The 22,609-nt window shown below is 39.7% G+C and overlaps 1 protein-coding gene across 1 annotated transcript in view; it reads left to right on the top strand.

Annotated features, from left to right (window-relative positions):
• The first annotated feature begins 2,798 nt into the window (after positions 1–2,798).
• LOC310950577 (CD151 antigen-like) overlaps positions 2,799–22,609 on the top strand; it is a 29,479-nt gene continuing 9,668 nt past the window's right edge. The window contains exons 1-3 of the mRNA XM_083918464.1: positions 2,799–2,940; positions 8,758–8,842; positions 13,309–13,500. Coding sequence (XP_083774590.1) covers positions 8,759–8,842; positions 13,309–13,500 — 276 coding nt within the window. The 5' untranslated portion in view covers positions 2,799–2,940; position 8,758. The remainder of the gene's footprint in view (positions 2,941–8,757; positions 8,843–13,308; positions 13,501–22,609) is intronic.

A 22,609-nucleotide genomic window follows, 5' to 3' on the forward strand; every position in this document is an offset into this window, starting at 1 on the left:
ACAAACTGCACTGCTAGATGCCAATAGAGGCAATCAGAGTTTCACAAATATCCAAATACACTTTCATTTCCAACCTCCCAAACAAGCTCCAACACTGATTCATTCCCACTGAATTTGAGCTCACTCTACAACATGACATTTAAATTGCATTTTACCGTCAAGTAGGAAAAGCAGCTTCTTTTCTTGTATGTAAAACGGATCCTGAGGTATTCCTTCAGATTACTTCCCATCCATCTCGTTAAAACAGACCTCCCTCTTCACTCGCTTTGTTGTAGATCAACAAAACAGGTCCTTCTTTTACTACTGTTAGTTCAGCAGGTGCTGTGAATCTTTGCCCTGGCTCCTCTGGCATCTTATGAGACAGGATCACTATCCAACATGGCTCTTCACACTGTCACCAGGTGGATCCTCTTATGACCCCGTATTTATAGCTTGACACACGGCAGGTTTGAAGAAGATTAGTGCTACTTCTAAACAGTAGCACGTCTACCAGAAGAAGACTTACTCTTGAAAGCTGTCCCACTGACATTGTGGGTTAGCAGAACTACCAGCTCCTTGATTAAAAATGCTCCCGGACAATCAATGAATATAACAAACAAACAAAAAATAGAGGTGAAACATTTTTAAAGGTTGACCAGTGCTATGGATGCACAGCAGAGACTCAATTTGTGCTCTTTTTATGTCAGATATTCAGCTTTTATTTGACATGAGTAGTGGTTTCATTAAAAAACAAGGCTTTGTTGTGCATGTGCTCCCATCTTGTACTTCTTAGTAGCATTTAATCTTCTTAGGAAACTCCCCAACAGCTTGTCGTTTCACAGAAGTGATGCATCCTCCCCTTTTACTCTTTCAGAATATAAACCGCTACCATGAAACTGCTAAAACAACAAAAGTATATGTACCTGTAAATGAAGGTTGATGTCAGAGGCTGAAGGAGCATCTGTCCAAAATGGTTCATGCTGCAACAACTCAAGTGTGCAGCACAGACCGACAGCTTGCGTTTGCCCTCGTAACAGGTTTTATCCCCCCCTCTCCCCCGCCTCTCCAATAGACAGACGCAAGATCTTTGTCATGACATTGTGGTTAGATTGTTTACATGCACCTTAACCACAGCAGATGTAGCTATCGGCTGAATGTAGTGTTGAAATATAATGTTGAAAGATTGCATCCTATGAGTTTATGTTCAGTAGATTAATTAGATTTGGGACCTTTTGTGGTGTTTAGATTTCAAGCAAGACATTTTGACATGTTTTCTTTTCATTTTTCTATGTTGCGGAGTGTATTTCTCTCATGTCTGTGCTACTTATCTTTTATTTAACGTGTATTTCCTACACTACGTCTTGTAATAGTGGCTTCTCCTTAAACACAGAAATGATATGGCTATTTATTGAAAATAAATAAATAAAATAAACTTAGATGCCAAAAAAACAGATAATGTTGTAAAGTTAGTTCTGTTTAACCTCAGACGTACATTTATTGGACGACAGGCTAAGGCTGTGTACGTTAAAGAACAAATGATGACATGTTATACTGTACGATCAAGATTACAGTAATACTTATAGAGAGGATCTCTGGAGTTGAGCCAGAAAAACACTGTCATCTAGTGGTGAATGGACATATACTTCACACACACACACACACACACACACACACACACACACACACACACACACACACACACACACACACACACACACACACACACACACACGATGCTGCACTATGTAGAGTATCTGTGGAGGAAACTGTGCAGAGGAGGTGAATAGGGTAGAAATGTAGACTAACAGATATCACAATGAAACTTTCTCAGTTCATTACCTACATTAAGACAAACAGGTTTTTCTATTACAAGTTTCTGAATTTTTTATGTTTAATTATTCAAATGAGCCATTATCTTATGAAATATCTGGTTATTTATAAACATTTCCAGAGCAGAAATGTGAACATTAGAGAAAACCACGTTCAAAATGTTTCTGGTTTAATCTTGATTTTCATTTTGTAGACAAAGGTTTTTACACGGGGGGTTTTGGATATCTATTTTTATTCTACAGACACAAATAGACAAACAAAGTGTAGTCAAATAAACAAGAAAGAAGACGTGTTAAGGAAGCAAAAAAGACCTGAATCTCAAAAATGGCCGCTGCATGAAAAATGTTAATTTTTTTTCCTTAAACCTGTTGTTTGGGTATATGTATGTAACCTAATGTAAATGCAATGACACTCCATAGGGGTCCATAATCTTGTCTTGTTTAGTGGTAATAGTAGAGTACAAATGTAATGCTTTTATTGTTAAGTTAAGTGTTAAATTGATTTTTACAGAATTAATTTAAAAAACAGTGGAATTGTATTCTCCAGAATTACCACATTGTTTTACTTAATTACTTCATCAATTATTTATCTTCAACTACCTTTATTGTGTATGAACTAATTAATTAGTAATACGTTTTCTATTACTTCCATATTGTCCATATCTTTATCTATATTTAATAGAAATGTGACTTTCTATTGGGACTAAATGATGCTGTAGCATGCTGTGCTGATGAAGGGTATATATATATATATATATATATATATATATATATATATATTATTTTATATATATATATATATATATATATATAAAAGACCCCTTTATTATTAATAAAACTGTAATTTAAAGATATTTAAAATACACATAAGCCTCTCTGTATGTGTTGCACCGCAGCAGTAAAGCGTTGCCCCGGGACAGAAAAAAAACACCCAGAAACATGTAAGGTGGAGCGGGGTGGAGTCAGCAGCAGCAGCCGTGAGCTCAGCACTTTGATTTCTGTGGCCTCCAGATTCACTGTGCTGCCGGAGAGGCCTTTATCCGAGGGAAGGGGAATGAAAACAGAGGACATTTAGGAATATTTTGTACACATTTCATCGCTTTTTATCGATAGAAAACCCAAAGAAACGCAGGTAAGTCGAAGCAGGAAGTGCTCTGAGAGTTGTTAGCTCCGCTCTGCGGTGCCGCATTGCCCAGATAAAGGCAGCGTTATCGTCCTTTAACGATACAACCGAAACGTTTTACTGCTTTTTATCATGAAAGCTCGCTTCTCAGACAGGTTTACAGCAAAGTAGGTACGGTCTTTTAAACGAAAGTCGGCTTGATAAAAGGTGTTTCCCCCCCCCTACAGTAGCACGGACGTTAGTTAAAAACGTTTAACTTGAGCGTCAACGTTCATACGTCAACGTTCGACCGTTAACAGTTAGCTAACACCGGCGAAGAGATGCCCGGTAACGTCCGTTAAAATTACCAAGGTAACATACAAAACAGTGATTTTTAACCTGTCTCTGTGTTGTCCGGTGAATTAATGTATGGGGGTTACCCCGCGGCATTAAAACAATGTTTATACATAGTTATTGTGAACCTAAAACAGCAGGAGGACGTTGACTAAATTAGCTTCCAGTGGTTTTTACAGCTGAGCCGTTAGAACGGTTTTTAATGGAAACAGAGGCGATTCTAGAGTCTGTTGGGGCCCTTGGCAACAATTCACAGGGGCCCCTCAAACCAGCCTCCATCACCATTATGTTGTAAATAATCTGACACCAACAAAAATACTGCGAACTGTAAACTTTTTTCAAAGTTAGTTACTTTCAAAATATGAATATAAAACATAAATATCAAAGACATTACGGCATTTCATAATGTTTGTAAACAGACGGCGTAAAGATACTCCCGGATGGCAGAACGCGGGCAACTTCCACTGACCTGAAGCGATCCCGCTGCTACTGTAAACAGTGTTTCATAGTTAAAAATGAAAGTGTGTTGTGTGTGGGGTTGAGTCGCCTGATATACAGCAAAGTACCAGTGCTACAGAGAAGAGCATAAGAAAGCCTAGTGGAGGAGTCGCCTCTTCTAACGGGGCAGACTGGGAACAAACCTCCATCATCGTGTTTGTAAAGAAATTTTCTCACAGAAAACGGAAACGTGTCACCAGTGGGACAGTTTTTGGCTAAATTCTATCAAACTTTCTGTTGAACCTACAAATACAAGTGATGGTGTAATGTTTTGAGTTAATTTAATGGTGTTAAACTAAAGTCTAACTTCATATCTTTGTAACCATATATCGTTTTAACAGGCTAATTTATCTTTGTGTTTACACGAGTCGTCAAAGGACGCTAACACCGGTATTAGCCATGTGTCACTCTCGGCACCCTGATCTCCTCGCCGTAAACACTGTGAGCTGCTGGCCGTCCAAATTAACGTCAGTGTTGTCAAAACATCCGAGGCCATACTTCAGTCCTTCACAATAAAATGACATGCTTTAACAGCGCCTAAATATGCTGTAAAGCAGGGCTATTCAATTAAGTTGGAATTGGGGCCGGTTGACGAAAATAATCCAAAATGAGGGGTGGTAAAAATGAGCATCAAATCAATGAATATTGTAAAACAATGCAGTGACATAGGAGTGCATATATTGTCTTTATTTTATCAATGTAAATATTAGTCATAGGCCTCAAAGTGCAACAAGCTTTTCAAAAACAATCCTTAATAAATTAACAAACCTGTGAACCAGAGGTTTTCACTCTTCAGTTTGAGGCTCTTCTCCTTTACGTGAGTATTTTATTGACATGCTACTTTATTCTTCTACTCTTCTACAAATCAGTGGAAATACTCTACCTTTACTCCACTGCATTTATCTGATTACTTCAGTTACTAGTTACTTTACCAGGCTGACAAGTACGTATGAAACTTTAGTTTATTCATCAAAAACTGGACTTACAAAAATGAACGTAACATTAATGTAGAGTAGCATGATTTTTCTGAAAATGCCTTATTAACTTCTCTTTACACTCAGATACGGCTGCAGAGTAAACTCAGGCTTCACAGAGACAGAAACAAAAACTTCTCTGTCCATTCTCTGGTGAACTGACGGTTTTCTGACAATCTTTTTTTTTTTCAGAGTAGAAAGAGACATGCGATGGTGATTTAACCACAGATTTAACCAGACAGAAAAGATTGCGAACAACAACTTAACGAGAGCTTAGCGAGCAGTTGCCAAGAGGATTCAGAAACCCACGAAGAAGAGCGTAGCGGGAGCATGCGTTTATGTGGCGTCTCCCAACACGCTGAGACGGATACGAGAGTCATGAATTACTTTTTCACACAGGCTTCTACTCAAAGGGCCAGGAACTATTCCCTCGTGGGCCGGGGGCCGCCAATTGAACAGCCCGCTGTAAAGTCTCAAAGTCATTTTTAATGTAAACCATCACCTGAGCCACTCAGGCCGAGCATCATTCTTACTGCTTTCTCTCATCAAGGTCACTTGAAATGTGACGTGTAAAAGTTCATGTACAAATATGAAATTTCACTTGTAGATTCCTAGAAGTGTGTAAATAAATTCTACTTCCACTTTGGTGCAGATCACCAAGTAATTCAAGCCATTTACTTTGGTCAAATGACACGGAAGGGTTTGTTTACCAGTGGTTTTGCCACCGGGAAGAACAAAGATTATTGTTGTGATGTTCTGGTGATCCGTCTATAAAAACTTTGGTGGAATCAGGTGGTGCCCCCTTAGGGAGGTCAGGTCTCCTACTGTCATTGCAAACTTTTGCGCATTGTGACAGCTGTAGTTCCAAGCAGTCGCCCGCCTTGCCTGCTGGATAGCGGCGCCTCTAAATGGTCACAAAAGTGACTCATTTGAATCAAACCTTGGTTTTCAACATTAGTTTGTCATGACAGAAGACACGTTGTGTTCAGACTGGTTGATCTGACTTACTCACAGGGCTCAACACTAAGGTTTAAAAGGGGTTACGAGGCTGGCAACCTGGCTTCAGCTTCTGGCTGTAAGTATAGTTGCCATTTTTTAGTGTCTTAGTCTTATATTTTGAGTAATTAAGATACTATGTAGTTATACAGTACTTCCGCCTCATAATGAGTATGTTTTGTAAAAGACCCGAAAAATGTACAAATGCCCTTTTTGCTTTTGGTTCATGTTCATCTGGTTCTTTGTCATTTGAAGTAATTTCCACATTCGTTTGTGATGTCAAAGGGTTAGTCAAAGGTTTTAACTCAACCTAATTTGCTTCACCATTGTTTCTCAAACAGAGGCCTGTGCACACGTGCAGTGTCTGGTTTTGGTTCTGACAACTTCTGGCTTCACACTTTGATGTTTGCTGTCCCTATGAGGGGTTTTCACCAGTGGCAAAACAGAAGGCCAATAATTGGTTGCCAATTCCTTTTAAATGATTGCCAATGGCAACCTGGCAACTGCTGAGCCCTGCTCACATCCAAATCCAATTTGTGTAATTTGTTGTTTTTTTAAAAGCAGAATAACTATTTCAAAGAGGAAACATCAGTGTGACTTTTCTTTAGGCCTTTGTCTGGTAACTAAATCGACCAGGAGGGCATCTGAATCAGGATCTGTGTGGTTGACGACCCCAAAGTAATCATTTATTTGGTAAACCCAAAGACCATTTAATAAAGAAATTCAAATCTATTATAGAGTCTTTTGGTGAACCCTGAAAGGACTATCTTCACCATTAAATTGTCTTGTTTTGTCCAACAATCAAACATCCCAAAGTATTCCGTCTACAATTTAATAAGGACATGAAAACAGCAATAAACCACGTTGTAGAAGCCAGAATCAAACTTAAAACATTTAATCAATTATTAAAACAGTTCTCAATTAATCCTCAGCATCCTGGTTTACAGAAAGATCCAGAAGAGAAATGCTACAAGCATCAGTGCAGTGCTTCTAATGGTGTTATTTTAGACTTAATGTAAGTTATTGTTACTCATTGCTTATTTTTGATAACATGTTAAGCTAACAATGACAACTTGCAGATGTAAATTAAAGTTTCTTTAAAATATGTTTGATTATGTAATGGACAAAAAATACAACACTTAATTACATTTGTTTGCTTATGCGGATAAAAATAAAAAGCATTTCTGAATCTGTTCCAAGTATTTCACCACTGTAATCTCTTAGGGTGGACAAGACAGCCATTATCTTAAATGCAATTTATGGTGAGTGTGTCAGAGAGGTGACCGATCTCTCCGCTTTATTTACCCTGGGACTTGTTTCATGCGCTCTTGAGTAACTACGCTAATGCGATGCATAATTGTGGATCTCTCCAAAGTCAAATGTCTCCTGTAGTGTTTTCACAAACATATTAAGTAGCTAACCTCCTCTCTTGACTCATCTGTTTCCTATCCGGCTCTAAAAAAGTAAAACAAGGAGTTGTCAATTAAGTCTTATTTGAATTTAATTAGCAAGATGACACTAACGGTCCCACTCTACCAGATGGTCACCAGACACAGCCCAGACATACTCACTCATTCATGCAGAGCACTCATCTGAATTGACAGTAGACGATGCGGGTGTGGGGTTGCAGACACCGGGAGAGTTTGTCAAGAGGCGGTCAGAGGAGGGCGAGTCCAGGCTTGACTGGCAAGTGAGCCATGGAAATTACTGAGTTAAAAAAAAAAAAAGGATGTGAGACTTGGGGAAACAAAGCTTACATGAAGGCTGAGTACATATCAAATTTTAATACAGTGCTGCGGTTTAAATACAGAGATTGTAGTACACGTTTTTAACTTAAGATGTCATTACCTCGATTTATGAAACACGCCCTGCTGAAAATATTAGTTTGCTTTTCAGAGAAGACGTTTTTGCATTGGGTGTGCTGGTACCAGGCACTAGGGGCCGAGCTGGTGGTTATAATTCCCAACCTTTGGCAGACGCCCAGCTCCTACGCAGTGCTTAGTCATGGATCTCTCTGCATACACTTGTAATAACTCAGCTCACTGATTCTGCCTACACTGCTGATCTAATGCTTACTCCCCCATGTTCTGCATTAGCTCTGTAACATCTCATTTGTTAAAAGCACCTCACTAGAAAATGAAGGAATGGCTTTTATTTCGAGTTATAGTTCTGTATCCTTTCTGCAAACTATGGCCCTATAATCAGCAGGGTATCGTTCAATTAGTTAATCAGCAGAAGGTAATGCAACCGTTCTCTTAATTGATTAATAGTTTCGTTTTTTTTAAGCCAAATGTATTTTTTTTAGCTGCTCACATGAGGGTTTAATGCTTTTTTATATGGTCATAATAGGTCTGGTTTTTGGACTGTTGCTCAGACAAATAAAGCAAATTGAAGACATTGCAGCGGCTCTGAGAAATTGTGAATGCCCTTTTTTCACTTTTTGTTATTTTTTACCTTTTATAGACTAATTGAATAATCGACAAAGTAGTTCTTATGTGCAGCACTAATTCAATATGATGTTCTTGACATAACTTTCAGTAAACTAGTAATCCTCTTAACATAATCTGTTATCTTTTAAATCAAAATGTCGTAAAATGGTTCTGTGGCACTTAGTATCAAAAACTGATGAGTGCTGTAAGCTAGCATCAAATGCTCGCTAGCATTTCTTCTATTCTTTACTTATTCCATGACTTTTGCTGAGTGGATTTGGCCAATTTTATAAGGTGTTTTAACATTCTTGAGCAGCTTCTTGTGTTTATACAATGAAGTGAACCACCAAAATGTCATCATATTATCATGTTGGTACTGGTATCAAACAAATGTCAAAACATAATCAATGCTAGCAGAAAGGAGTTTTTATATGCTGTACAAACAAGGTACCAGTCACCAGAAGAGTCGTATTTATCCCCTTTTATCCTCACCAATACATTAATTTGTGAGAAAGCTAAGTGAGTGTAAGTTGAGTGTATTGACTAAAAATGTTTTGTTATTGCCATAAGTGACGTGAAATCTGTGTGTTTTGCAGCATGGAGGGCTATGAGGACAAAAAGGAAACATGTGGAACCATCTGCTTGAAATACCTCCTGTTTACTTTCAACTTTCTCTTTTGGGTAAGTTTCCACTCTGGCATCGTTGAGATTCAATCGAGAGAGTGCTCGTGTTGGTCTGAAGTGCTTCTCAAGCACATGCATGCTTTCCAAAAATGCAGGCGTGCCTTAAAACATTTATGATCTGGATATCTCTTCATACACTCCCTTAAATGTTTATTGTTGAGAATAACATTTTACACACCATAATAATTGCGGAGATCCTGGAACACAGCAAAGCTATAAAGAAGTAGAAACACACGCAGACAATCGTTCGTGTTTTAAACGAACCCTGAGGTTGTTCAGACGCACTGTGTGGGAGAGAAAACAAACAATGAAATGATTTACCAAACTCTCCATGCTTAACCGTTTACAGACTTCAGCTTTGACCTTCTGTACTTTCTGTAGCTTTCCTGTGACGATGCAGGTGCACTCTCTTAATAAAGTGGTTCAAATAATCTGGCAAAGATGTTTCCAACCTCCCTGATTGTCTGACCGCTCAGACTTTATTATTGCGATCTTGCCATGAACCCAGAATTATTATTATTATATTATTATTTGGTGAGTATCTTTTCACAACGGACACCCGAAATAATGGCCACAACTAGCAAAGTAAATCCCTAATGGTAGTAAATCAGATTTTCCTTTTAAACTGTGTGCCAGTTTAAGGGGGTAGCTGCCATCAAGATGGGTGCAGGGATAACGTAAGCACTTATTTAAAAAACAATCAGACTGCTTTTAAGGAGAAGAAGAAGAAGAAGAAGAATTACTTTATTAACGGGGAAATTGAATTTTTTCACTCTTAATATTAATCACGTTTCACACACAGGCACGAAATACAAACATGCACAGACAGGACCTATACATGCAATTAAGGAGAGATGTTAGAGCGAGGGGGCTGCCAGTGACCGGCGCCCCGAGCAGTTTGGGGTTCGGTGCCTTGCCCAACAGCACCTCGGCAGTGCCCAGGAGACGAACTGGCACCTCTCCAGCCACCAGTCCCACTCCATACATGTTCCACACAGGGACTTGAACCAGCGACTTAAGACTGAAATAATGGGCTCCTCATCTGATTGATTTTAAAAGATGATTATGAATTTTACTTTTCCATCTATATCATTTCAAAATGACACACCCAAATACGGATTGTGAATTGTCACAGGGGTTATAAACTCTGGGTTCACCAGCTACGTTGTTGCTGCTTTGTTTTATGTGTAGAGACTTTAATCATGCTACTGCAGAGGTTTGCTGTTATTTTCAGCAGTAGCAGTAGAAATGCAAAGGCTCTGTTGAGGTGAGATGTCTGCATGACTTAAAAGTGTTGGCACAAGTTCTTCTGATGTGTCTTGGTAAAGATAAGGAGAGGATAAGTTATATGTTATGTTTTTAACAACAAAAGCACACAGTAAGTAAGTAATTGTACTGACATGAAAAATGTGCTTTTTAAATTTTGAAAAATGAGAAGAAATTAGCTGATAAAACTCTCTGAACCCTTCAACAAAGCCTTCTTATTCAGGCAGCAGATGAACGCCTGCTGCTACTCCAGTTCATGCATTTGAAAGCCAAGTTGCATTCTTCTACAGAGGACAGAGAGGATGCATTCAAGGCCTAATTCCCCCCAAACTTTCCAGTATCAAGAATGTGGTGTTCCAGGAGGGAAGTGCTACAAATAACTCATCTCATAATTTGGATGTTTTGCGTGAAATGAGAGTCAAACATCACCGCGGCGACAGCAAAGGAAGGATGTCATTCTCACTGTGAAATCGCACTTACAGCTCTGCCCATATGTTATAATCATCTGTCTGCCACAGAGTCATGTCTCTCTCAAACTGGCAGACACACAATAATGAACCTTTCAGTGCCAGATGCCGCAGTTTAAACCATATGGATATTTCACTATATTTCACTTGCATGGTTTCCATAGACTCTTGTTGATATTAAATTACAACTACACGCTTTGCTGCAACTGCTAGTACAAATTATTTTGGGACTAAACTTCAGACAACAGAATAAACACTGCACCACTACATTAAAAATATTTTTCTGAATAGCAGCTGTTTTTTTTACTTCAGGAGTAACATTTGTTGTGTTTGTGTTTAATTTTGACTCAAGACACTTAATTGAGAGAAAAAAAGTCCATACCTATTCATTACAGGTGTTTCAGCAGGATGAGATGGATTTTATTTTGTTATTTTGTTTGTCTGTTTTTTTGGTTGTGGCTCCTGAAGGGTTTTTTAAGTTATATCAGTACACCTGGTGATGTGTTCATTAACTTATCACCACTGTCAGGAAAAAAAAACTTGGGTTAAACAGTTTGGGTTATTTTCAATGCTTTCATAAGAAGTAGGGAATTTTACGTTTTGATATTTTAGGATGAAATTATTTACGATTTTGGGATTAATTCAACATTTTCAGAACCCCAACTAACATTTCATGCACCAACATCTACACTACATACAAGATTAGTGTGACTTGAAGACGGAAAATGAACTTGAATGGCCGCAAGACCTCAAAACTGTATCTGCCGTGTTTGTGAATATAAACAAATCTTGTAATCCTGAAGGCCACGGAGATAAGGTTGAGTGAACGGTGCAGTGCAGTGCCATTTAAACAAAGCGCTATTGTAGCAGCAATGTTTTTTGATAATGGATAATAACTTGCATTCAATTGTATAATGCACGTTGTACATTTATGCATTTGTTGCACGAAGACACTAAAAAAACCATCATCCAGATAACAGATGACACATTATACAGGTTTAACTTGTTTTGTTCCCAACCATCACTCTGTTTACCTGTTGTGAAAAAGAAATACTCCTGTTGCTTTAATGAATGGGAAAATGCACTGACATAACATTACACATGCACATCAGTGTTCTTTTAGACTTTTTTAATATTCCAGTTTGTACCTCTTGCTGCCACTGGGGGTCGCCAAAGTGTAAGTGACCCTTATTCAGCTTCCAGTTACACTTGGACAAGATTCACTAATCCCCGTGGTTCATTGAGTTTCAACAGCAGGTAAAACTACAGCAAACATAATGTTCAGCACATGGAGTGATCACTGCTGAGACTGAACCCCATTTTACTTCTTAATTAACTTATCCAGTATTGTAACAGAAGCTCTATAATGTTCCTGCTCAATAACTAGTGGTTACCAAATAAAATAGCGAGTAAAGAGTCTTGAAATATCTAGCTTAACAATGTTCTGTGTGTGATTTTGCTGCCGCACTGTCTCTGTGTGAGGTACAGTCTCAGTCAGTGCCTCTAGCCTCTGAAAGCATCGTCTTCCCTATTTATAAATTAAGTCTAATTTAGCCCAGCTGTTAGAATGACAGCTTCTGCACGATGACAGCTTTCTGTGGCAGTGCTACAGCTTCTGCTGACTCGTCATAGTGACATTTTATTGATTTAATTTCCCTCATATTCTCTTAAACCGTAATCATAGATCATGCTGAAGATGTGGGACTGTGAGAGTTATATGCTGGACTGAAGCATTGTATTTATGCTGGCTTAGTCTGTCCTCACTTGATGACTATAATTCATCCTGTTTTTAAACCATGTGATTCTTCTGTATGGTTAAAGTCCTTTATTTCTAAACCTTTTAAAATAGCCTCCCCAACTGATACTTGGAGGTGGGGATAGACAATTGATTTCTCTTCAATTAGCTTTATTTGTCTGACCAACAGTCCAAAATCTAAATAGATCTAAGGGTGCACTCGCACTGTCCATCCGTACTGTGCCCAAACAGGTTCCATGGCTAAAGTCTAGTTCGTTTGACCAGTGTGAGTCCTACCGTACCGTGCCTAGCTGCGACACGCTTGCCAACCACGGCTCGTTTGGGAGAGGTGGGCTTTTGTAAAGCACGTTTGCACATTCACAAGCATGAGTGTGCACACTTGTACGAGCACGAGGCCTACCGCGGTTCTAAAGCACGGGGTACGGTGCGGACGGACAGTGTGAGTGCGCCCTCATTTACTGCCATAAAAGAAAAGCAGCAGATCATCTAATTTGGAAAACCAGAGGATGCTTGGCATTTCTGCTTGAAAAAAAACAAACAAATTAACTGATTATTGTATTAATAGTTGCAAAAACAATTCTGTCAATCGGCAAATTACTGCAGCTGTAGATAGCTGTAGATATGTACATATTTGTTTCCAACCTGTCACAGTAGCAGAGACAGCTGAGGCTTTCTGCCCTGAGCAGCTCCATTCAGCTCATTCACAATTCTCCTGCAGCATCACCTGATTCAAGATTAGGTTATCTCTTGTGTGGCAGCGGTGAGTCGTTATCAGTTCACATTCATTGACAGGCATTAATTTCTCCTCCTTCGTCTCTTTCAAGCAGACTTGGGTGATGAATAATTGAAACCCCCTTGTCTCTCCCAGGTTTTGTCTCCTTTAAATCGTGTAGTGCATCGTTTCTGGGAACCAGAGTCTCTGCTCTTTTGTGCCGGACCCTTCACCGGACTCTTGTCATGTGCTCTTCTCCCAGTTGGCAGGGGGCGTTGTGATGGCGGTGGGTGTTTGGACCTTGGTTGAGAAGAGCGACTACATCAGCCTTCTCTCCTCCAAGACCTACGCTGCCTCCGCCTACATACTGATCCTGGCTGGAGCCATCGTCATGGTAACAGGCGTGCTGGGCTGCTGCGCCACCTTCAAGGAGCAGAGGAGGCTGCTGCGAGTGGTAAGAGATCACGTCAGGGTAGAGAGATTATAGAAACAGTCCTCGTTCTGTGCAACCTAAACACAACCAAACCAAACAGTGGGACAGTATACGCATACGTTTCCCTGCCATCACCACCCCTCATTGGAGGACAACTTTATTTGCATGTCCAATTGTAGTTTCACTAATGGGGTTTATAGATGTGGAAAAAAGGGGAGAACAACATTAGCTGGTGCGTCAGTGATCTTGAAATGAACCCTTGTGCTGGGAAAAAATGTCATAAATTAAAAATAAAATATATCACAACCCCAGCAATATAATTCATTAAAAATGAAGGTCACTGTCTTTAGTTTTTGACTATGTGGAGTAACTATGACTCACTTAAGGTAGCCAAATGCCTCGTCATCTAATTAGTGAGGAGAATGAATGGATGAACGAGACTCCCACTGTCCCCGCCTACTATCTAGCGAAACCACATCCCGTTAGTTAACAGTCAACTTTATTGCTATTAAAACAAATATTGGAACTTCCCTTGCTGAGCAGACGGGCGGCACAGCTTACTAAATACTCAAGTCATTAAATAGATTGGATGTTTAAAAATCCACACGGTGACGAATACCGAAGGTAAGCTGGAACCAGAATATACCAACATAAGTGCCAACAATTTTACCATTCAGTCAAATATCCTGAGGGGAATGTGCTTATTTTCAGGAAATCTGTTCTTGTCAAAGTTTGTCCCTGCCGCTCACCATAGTCCACCACCTGCCCAGGTACAAAACAAAGGAAAACACGGTTCTCTACCTGCACAGGCTTTTTATTTGCTGCCGGTTATTGTGATTAACATGAAGTACACCGGCAAACTTTCTGTCCTGTCTCCAGCCAGATGGCTAACTACCGTATTGTTGGAAGAAACTGAACATTTTTCACATGTAGTGGTGAAAGCAATTAGATATGAAGCTGCAGAAGACTATGAAATGAACATCCATTGTAAAAGTAAATGACAGACAGATTTTATGCAGAAAATACCACTAAAAACAGGCAGCGTTGCATATTCTTCCGTAGGATGTACTGTACATGTATTTATTTGGGCACTGACATCATTCTTGGCATGTGAATGGATTTTGTTTTTCCACAAAGTAAATGTGGGACACTGTATATAGTTTCCAGAAGTAATAGGTTGTTAGAAGGGCATTGTGGTGCTACACACATCACGGGCGAGGTGTCAGCCTCGATTGGGTTCAATTCAGACAAAACAAAAACTTTATGCAGTAGGAGCCTGTGTGCCCATATTTGATTTGGCGCACGCTGCACACAGCACAGGGTTTTACCAACAGAGACTCCCAGAGGCACTGTACTATTCACTAGGGCTGCAACTAACGATTAATTTCATTGATTGATCTGTCGATTATTTTCTAGATGAAACGATTCGTTGTTTTGGTCAGAAAAGGGTAAAAACTGTTGATCAGTGTTTTGTCAACAACTCAAATATATTCAGTTCACTGCCATAGAGGAGGAAAGAAACCAGAAAATATTCACTTTTAAGAAGCTGGAATTGTTGAAGCAATTATTAAAATAGTTGGCAATTAATTTTAATAGTTGACACAACTAATCGAGTATTCAATTAATCAATGCAGCTTTACTTTTAACACTGCGTCCCCACATTTCGAGAATGTATGCATACACACAACTGTGAACAGGAACATGCATCATATTTGGCATCATCTACTTTTCACCGGAGACCACAAAAATACAGTACAGCTAACTTGTTACACGGCTACCAACACAAGCTGCTCTGTTTTCCGTAATGTAGGCTCAGAAGACGTGCAGGCAGGCTGAAAATAATTGTGTTGTTTAGAGCAATTACCACTAATTAGCAGCTAATTTATGAATACCACTGGAACTTTGCAGCCTGTGCCTGTGTAGATCTGTGTGCTTTAACTCTAGCACACTGCTGTTGTTTTCAGGCAATTTAATGAAGATAAACGATTTAGAGCTGCCATTATGCACGGAGCTGAGAGCGGGTTCGCACACTTTAGCCGGCAACCAGTATTAGATTTTGAGCTCCGAATATTCGGTAGTAATCAACAGCGAGTGTTCAGAGGAGCTCAAAAAGTGGTATACGGGACAGCCCTATAAATGACGTACTCTCATGTTAGTTCGATACGAATGAATCCCGTAGTCATAAAATATATACTTAAAGGTAGATTTTCCATTTTCTGAATGAGTGGGAACCTTCAAAGACGGTGGAAAAGACGTGCTTCTGTTAAAATGGCATGCACAAACAGAAGAAGATGCTTTTTTTAAGGAAGTGTCTGTTGCTTTTGTCCAAAGTGAATATTGAGGAAACCAAGACAGCCATTGCAGTGCAGTCTATATATCTGTACACAAAAAAATGAAGTCCCCACTCTGTCTACGTTATTTGATTTATAACTCAGCACTTGTGCGTAAATCGAGATGTGTTCACCACCTCTCGTCCTGTGTGTAGTGTAGTTTTCAAACGCGCGGTGCATCCAGAAGGGTTGAGATTAGGTCGATGAATCACAGTGACGGAATGAACTTGTAGGCAAGGAGAGATGCTATCGAGATTGTTAAAGAGGGCAAACGTAAGGGCAGGCTGGTGGGGAGAGAGAGGTAGAGTAATTGTTTTCTTGTATGTGGAGAGTGCCTGGTACCTGCGGAGAGTACATGAGAGCAGCTGCGATTGGCTGCACTGTCCTGTCACCTAAAGGTCACAAGTTCTCACCACAAAAAAAGCTGATCCAGCCATAAATATCTGCAGCAGTAAGGCTTAAATAAACTAGCTGCAGTTTAAATAGAAGGCCATATCAGACTTTCTGTAGGTCTGTTTGTACTTCACAAAGTATGAGCGAGGTCAATTAGACAGAGAGAAAAACTTTCCCACGGGAAGAAGGGTGTGGTGTGTGTGTGTGTGTGTGTGTGTCTGCGAACACACGGCTTCATTGTTTTGTGGGAGAAAAGTGACAGAACAGTGTAATGAGAGGAGGGAGAAACTTTTTTCCTTCCAAATGACAGAGCCAGATGGAAACGGTCCTTACACAGGCTGGATCCACCTGTGGAGAAACTGACTTCATGCAGTTTGACTGGACATATTACAAGTCTGAGTGTGTGTGTGTGTGTGTGTCTCTATGTAAATATCTCTTTCTGTCTTTTTCACTGTTTCTGTTCTTCTTTTTGTCTTTCTTTTGTCTCTTTATTTGTCAATCCATCCTTTTTTTATTTCTCCCATTTTATCAACAAAGATGTATCTGCCATTAAGGTATAAATTGAATAAAAATATGATTATAACTTTATTTATAAAAGGGCTGCAACTAATGATCCTCAATTAACCGATTAATACTCAAGTCTATGAATTTCAAATTAAGTCGATAACCCCACAGTATGTCTCTAAATCACTCCTGCTCCTGTGTAAATGTCACACATCCATTACACAGACTCAGACTCTTGGAACCTAAAATAGCCAAAGTGAAATACAGTAAATGGCATCCAGCAATCCACAAAACAGGCGAAGTTAGGCTAACGCTAAGTTGTGTTCAGGTGAAACCCTTGCACTGTTTGGCTAGCAAAAAAAAATGAACGCCAAACGCCTCACTAACACCGGCGGTGTTGAGAGAGAGGGGAACAAGGACTCACTCGACTTAGTCACGACTGTTTGATGTCCTGACTCCCAAATAGTGGAACGTGCTCCCCATCGACATTGAAATCTACACATCTTCCGCCGCAGGCTAAAAACGCATCTTTTTCGACTGCACCTTGGCTAAGAAGACGGTATAATAAAATAAAAAAAGCCCTTGTATGTAGCACTCTTGGCTTATTTGAAGCTACCGCACTTACTTAATAACTCTCTCTTCTGGTTTTGTACTGTAATTGTTGAATGCACTTATCGGAAATCGCTTTGGACAAAAGCGTCAGCTAAATGAAATGTATGTAACGTGTTGCCCCGGTCTAGGCAGTATCTCAGACGGCATTAAGCCGAAGCACCAGTAGTCCAAAAAATGCCCCATATGGGCCGAAAGCCCAGCAGTCTGATGGGCCTTTATCCAGAAAACAAGATCTCAGTTGATTCGTCTAAATCATGCATGGCTTTTATGAAGCCCAATAAACACTTTTTAATTTCGTCTGATATTTCAATTGATAATGTGGTATTAGTTGTATCCCCATGATGTGAATAAATGTGATGTTTCCAATGCGTGTCTACCTTAACAACACCGTTTACAAATTGATACAACTGCTGATTTATTATTCCTTTGCGTAGATAGTGAGCAACACTATCACTTATCGTCCGTTTTTCGTTTTTCTGGGTTCTCCAGCGATAGTGAGAAACTAGCTACAAGTGCTGCACTTATCTCTCCGCCCAGAGACCCTCAACTCCACCTCAGAGCACGGTGGTCCTGCTTGACCCATGGGTAAATATGTGCCCATGGGTACAATATGTGCCATATTCACCTGTAAACTGTCCCCGACATGGCCCCAGCACGTTTTAGCCTGGAAGTGTCGATGGAAAAGCGAGTGGCCTCGGCACACTCAAGCTCACCCACTTTTGCCGCTGTAGTGGAAAGACGGTTCATGTGTAATTCAGGTACTTTTGATAGTATTATAGTGTAGGATGTCAGTGTCAACAATTATGACTATTGTTATAATCAATCAAGCTTTTGAAAAGGACTCCTGCTCAACTGAAGCACTTATTCCACTTTCTGTCTCAGCGCCTCCATTTTCTCTCCACTTCTCCCTTTATATGTTTTTTCTTACCTTAGTATATTTGGTGTTTGACTTTATTTCTACTGAATCTTACATATGTGAGGCAACAGAAGCGAAGGTTATAGAGACCGCTGCTTCATAGTTAATTTTCTACAGTCCGCCTGTTCTGCAACCTGATGAGTCTTTCATGACTTAGTTATGACGATCGCTCATTTCTGAGGACACTCTGTTAGATTTCAACAAAGGCAGAAGAGATGGAGGAAAAGATCAGGGTACAGTGTTGTGTGAACAATGATATTAAAACACTCATATAAATACAATAGTTTATTTTGATGAATAACATAAATACATTCAGGTTGAAGATGTTTTTTTTTAATTGTTATTGTTTTAGAGGAGGTCTAGGTCATATGAGCTAGAGAAGTGTTCATGCTTAGTTTAAAATCTGTGCACACTTCTGTGTGTGTTTTCTGAATGCATGGTGCATCTTCAAGAGTTGAGATCACAGCCATGAATCACAGAGAAGGAATGAACTTGTCATGAGGGTGGGGGGAACGGAAGAGACTGCCAAAGTGTGTGTGCGTGTGTGCGTGTGTGCGTGCGTGCGTGCGTGCGTGCGTGCGTGCGTGCGTGCGTGAGACATGGACCGATATCTTGTTGCATTAGACTTTCTAACTCATTACAGCGTCCCATCAAATCTTTTATTTATGAATTTCAAATTGTCTATAAAACTGCAGCTGACACGCCTCGCCTTTATTATAAATCTCATCTTTTTCTTCTTCATCCAACTACATTTTGCTGGCTTTTATGAAAAGCAGTTTGTTAGATTAGCAGATAAACAGAACATTTAAACTTTTTCATTTTTAACTTTTTTTGATAATCATTTGTCATTTTGTCGTTATTATCCAAATATCAGGATTTCTTTTTGATTTTCTATGTTTTTATATAATCATTGTAAATAAAAAACTATTAAACACATCACCTTTTGACATTTTACTGTATCGGACATTTTAAGTGATTTATTAATTGGTTATTCAAGATGATATTCAGTCTGAGATCTAAGAATCTCAAAGAAACTAACTCACTTTTCTAAAACAATTTCTGGCTTCAAGGAAAACTAGCAGCACCTTTACATAAGACGGCAAAGACAGCGTATTAAGAGTAACAGTCTCAGTGTTTGATGGGGGGGAAAAGCTTTTTACACATCACCAGGACACATGATAATAGAGTCTGCATCAAGTTGAAGACAGTTTAAATGGCCACAGAGTTCACCATAAAGCTTAAAGGTCGCAGGATGGCGTCTTTCAAAAACATGTGTCCAGTCCACCTGACTCTGAACTCCCACTCGCCCACTAATTGTTAAGGCAGCAGTACACTTGTAATGAAGTCTAAACTAGATACAGTCAAACACAGAGTTGCATACAAATGTCTGTGCATCTCCACTGCAGTTAAATGTTGTTCCTTTACGCACACTGCGGAAAACTCTGAAGATGCTGTTCAAGTGTTTTCTTACAACCTCAGCAAGATGACGATGCTGTCTAAGTCAAAATGTCTGACCAGATGTTCGTCGGTTTGTCAGTAATTACTCTGTGGCCTTAAGTCGCCCAGGAGAGGAATGGCAGCTCAGAAATAAAACGAGAGAGAGAGCGAGAGAGAGTGTCTGAGATCATCAGGAGTCCTCTGGAGTCAGTAATTCAGCCACTTCAGTCTCTACAGCCAACAGCAGATTCTCTGTCACACCCTGTACACATCACTTTCTGTGTGGGATCGGCCTGCTTTTGTGAGTGCGCCAAAGAGACCACAAGTATGGTGGAGTAAAAAATCTAGCTCCCACTAACTCTTGGTTGATCTTATTTTCTGTACAGACTTTTGCAAGATATTAGCTCAGTTAGAAGTGTATTAAAATCCCACTCTCTGTGGGTGTTAAAGATACATTATTAAAAATTGAATGTGTTAAAACTGAGACTGATGTACAATCATTCTACTCCAAGTTGTTTTTATATCTGTTTCACTAGTGTCCTCCTGCTTTGATGCGTCTGCCTGACAGATATTGTGGTTTTGAGGCCATGTATATAATTTTTTTACAAGAAGACATTACCATTTCTGTGAACGATATTTCAAATATTGTTATAAAAGTGTAGACACTTCCTGAAGCAGAATAATATACAGTGAAACTGTTCAAATCAAAATCAGGCATGACCGACGATTGACCGGTTGATGAAGGTAACGTGAAATTAGATGGAAAACTTAACTAAAAAAGTCATTATAAATAACTATAGATTAAAAATTGTTTATATGAAAATATACGCATTTACTGCCATTTTCCTCTTTGTACGTCAGCAAATATGTGTTAAAGCTGAAGTTGGTCGGGGTCGCGTGGAGCCGATCCCAGCTGACATCAAGCATGAGGCGGGATACACCCTGGACAGGACACCAGTCTAACACAGGGCACATAGACAGACAACCATTCACACCTACAGCCAATTTTAGAGTCATCAATTAGCCTAACACGGGCATGTCTTTTGGATTGTGGGATGAAACCGGAGAAAACCCACGCAGACACGGGGAGAACATGCAAACTCCCCACAGAAAGGCCCCAGCCGGAAGTGAACATGGTACCTTCTCGCTTTGAGGCGAAAGTGCTAGCCACTACACCAGCGTTAATTTTTCCATAATTTTGCTGAAATTGTCACTATATCCTGACAGCACAATGAGACCGACATCTATCTGTTAAATAGTAATACATCTCTACCTCTCTGTCTGCTCCTAATGTCATCTGCTACATCCACTGTGCCAGACTGACAACCAATCAGAGCGGAGGATTTGCTGACACTGTGTCAGTGACTACTCCTGAGATCCGATCAAACTGTGAAACTAGGCAGCGCTGATCAAATATGACTCGATCTTCTGTCACTGTTAATTAAGGGTTTGTCCAGCTGGTGGAAGGGGCTTGGATCTGCTCGATCTGGTCACAGACTTTCTCGTTTGATAGTTAAAAAGTACACAAAAGTAGTTTCTGAAGACACTTTGTGAGAAATATGCAATACAGTGACAGAATTTCTAGCCATATTTGAACAGCGCTGCCTAGTTTCACAGTTTGATCGTAGTTTAGCGCGGTCATTGACGCTGCATCAGAGAGGCTGCTGCTCTGATTGGTTGTTTTTCTTCAGGCCGGTGGGAGCTAGCAGGAGCAAACAGGAACAGCAGATGGAGGTAAAGATACTATATCCTGACTGTGAAAATGGTAATGTGACAATTTCACCAAATATGAAAGAAAAAATTTTTTTTTTACAGAAAGTTAACGACTTTAGCTTTATTATTGAATCAGTGTAGTTTGTTTTGCAAGTATTGAAATGAATCATAGGAGGAGTGTGACATTTTTTGAGGGACCGAATCTTTCAGATCCACTTTCGAAACATAACAGATCCAATGTAAATTGTGGTTGAATCAAATCTTCACATATCTTGTTTGCTGCTATAAGTTCAATTGTCTTGTCTGACTTCCCTGTGTATTTGGTATCTTTCTCTGTTGCCACGCTTCTTTAACCATCAACACAGCATCAAAATGCATCTTAGAGTGTGTTCAGCATTCAGGCTCAGGGCCACTCAGGGGTCTAATCAGCCCAAGCTATCAAATCAAAGACCAACTCCATTTTAGCCGCCTGATTTTCTCTCTCTGATAGCAGCAGGCCAAAGGACTTTGGGACATGTTTTGGTCTGATACAATCTTTTCCTGTCGTTAATTCTGCAGAACCTTCTGCAAACCTTCCCCTCCCCAATGGGCCTGGTCACGAATCAGATAAACAATAAGCTCTGAGCAGCAAACCTCACTCCAAGGCCCAGAGTGTGAGATGTGCCACTGAAAGTTTGGCAGTTCTGGGTTTCAATAAACCAACTTTGAGCAAAAGAGCTCAACATGAATAGAACACTATAAGATACGAAGCTTTCAAACTTTTCAAGGTTTGATAAGTGCTTCTGCCTATACAATCCTTTTAAGTGAAGCGTATGTATATAAATATGTAATTTACCACAGCTGTGAAGTGTTGGAAACGCTTTAAAATGCTCCTTGAATGTGACTTTGGGAAAGGTGTAGGAACCCTGAGAATATAAAAAAGCCCCTCTGCGGTCTTACAAATGAACAGCCTCCCAACCAAATGTAATCTATTTACACAACTTGTTGGCTAACTCTGCATCTTTCAATGTTTAGTAATTGATTTGAATCCTCCTCATCAGCTTTATGCTAATTCATAACCTACAGTCCTGCCTTGATGCTTCTTTAATGTCTGATATCCAATTTGCTGCTGTAATATGGAAAATTCCCCTTTGTGGGACTAATAAAGGAATGTCTTAACTTATCTTTAGACACTTGGTCTCCATTCCATACTATTCAATTGTATAGAGAATACACTTTACATCTA

This window comes from Echiichthys vipera (assembly GCF_963691815.1).
Source record: "Echiichthys vipera genome assembly, chromosome: 1".
NCBI classification, from domain to species: Eukaryota; Metazoa; Chordata; class Actinopteri; order Perciformes; family Trachinidae; genus Echiichthys; species Echiichthys vipera.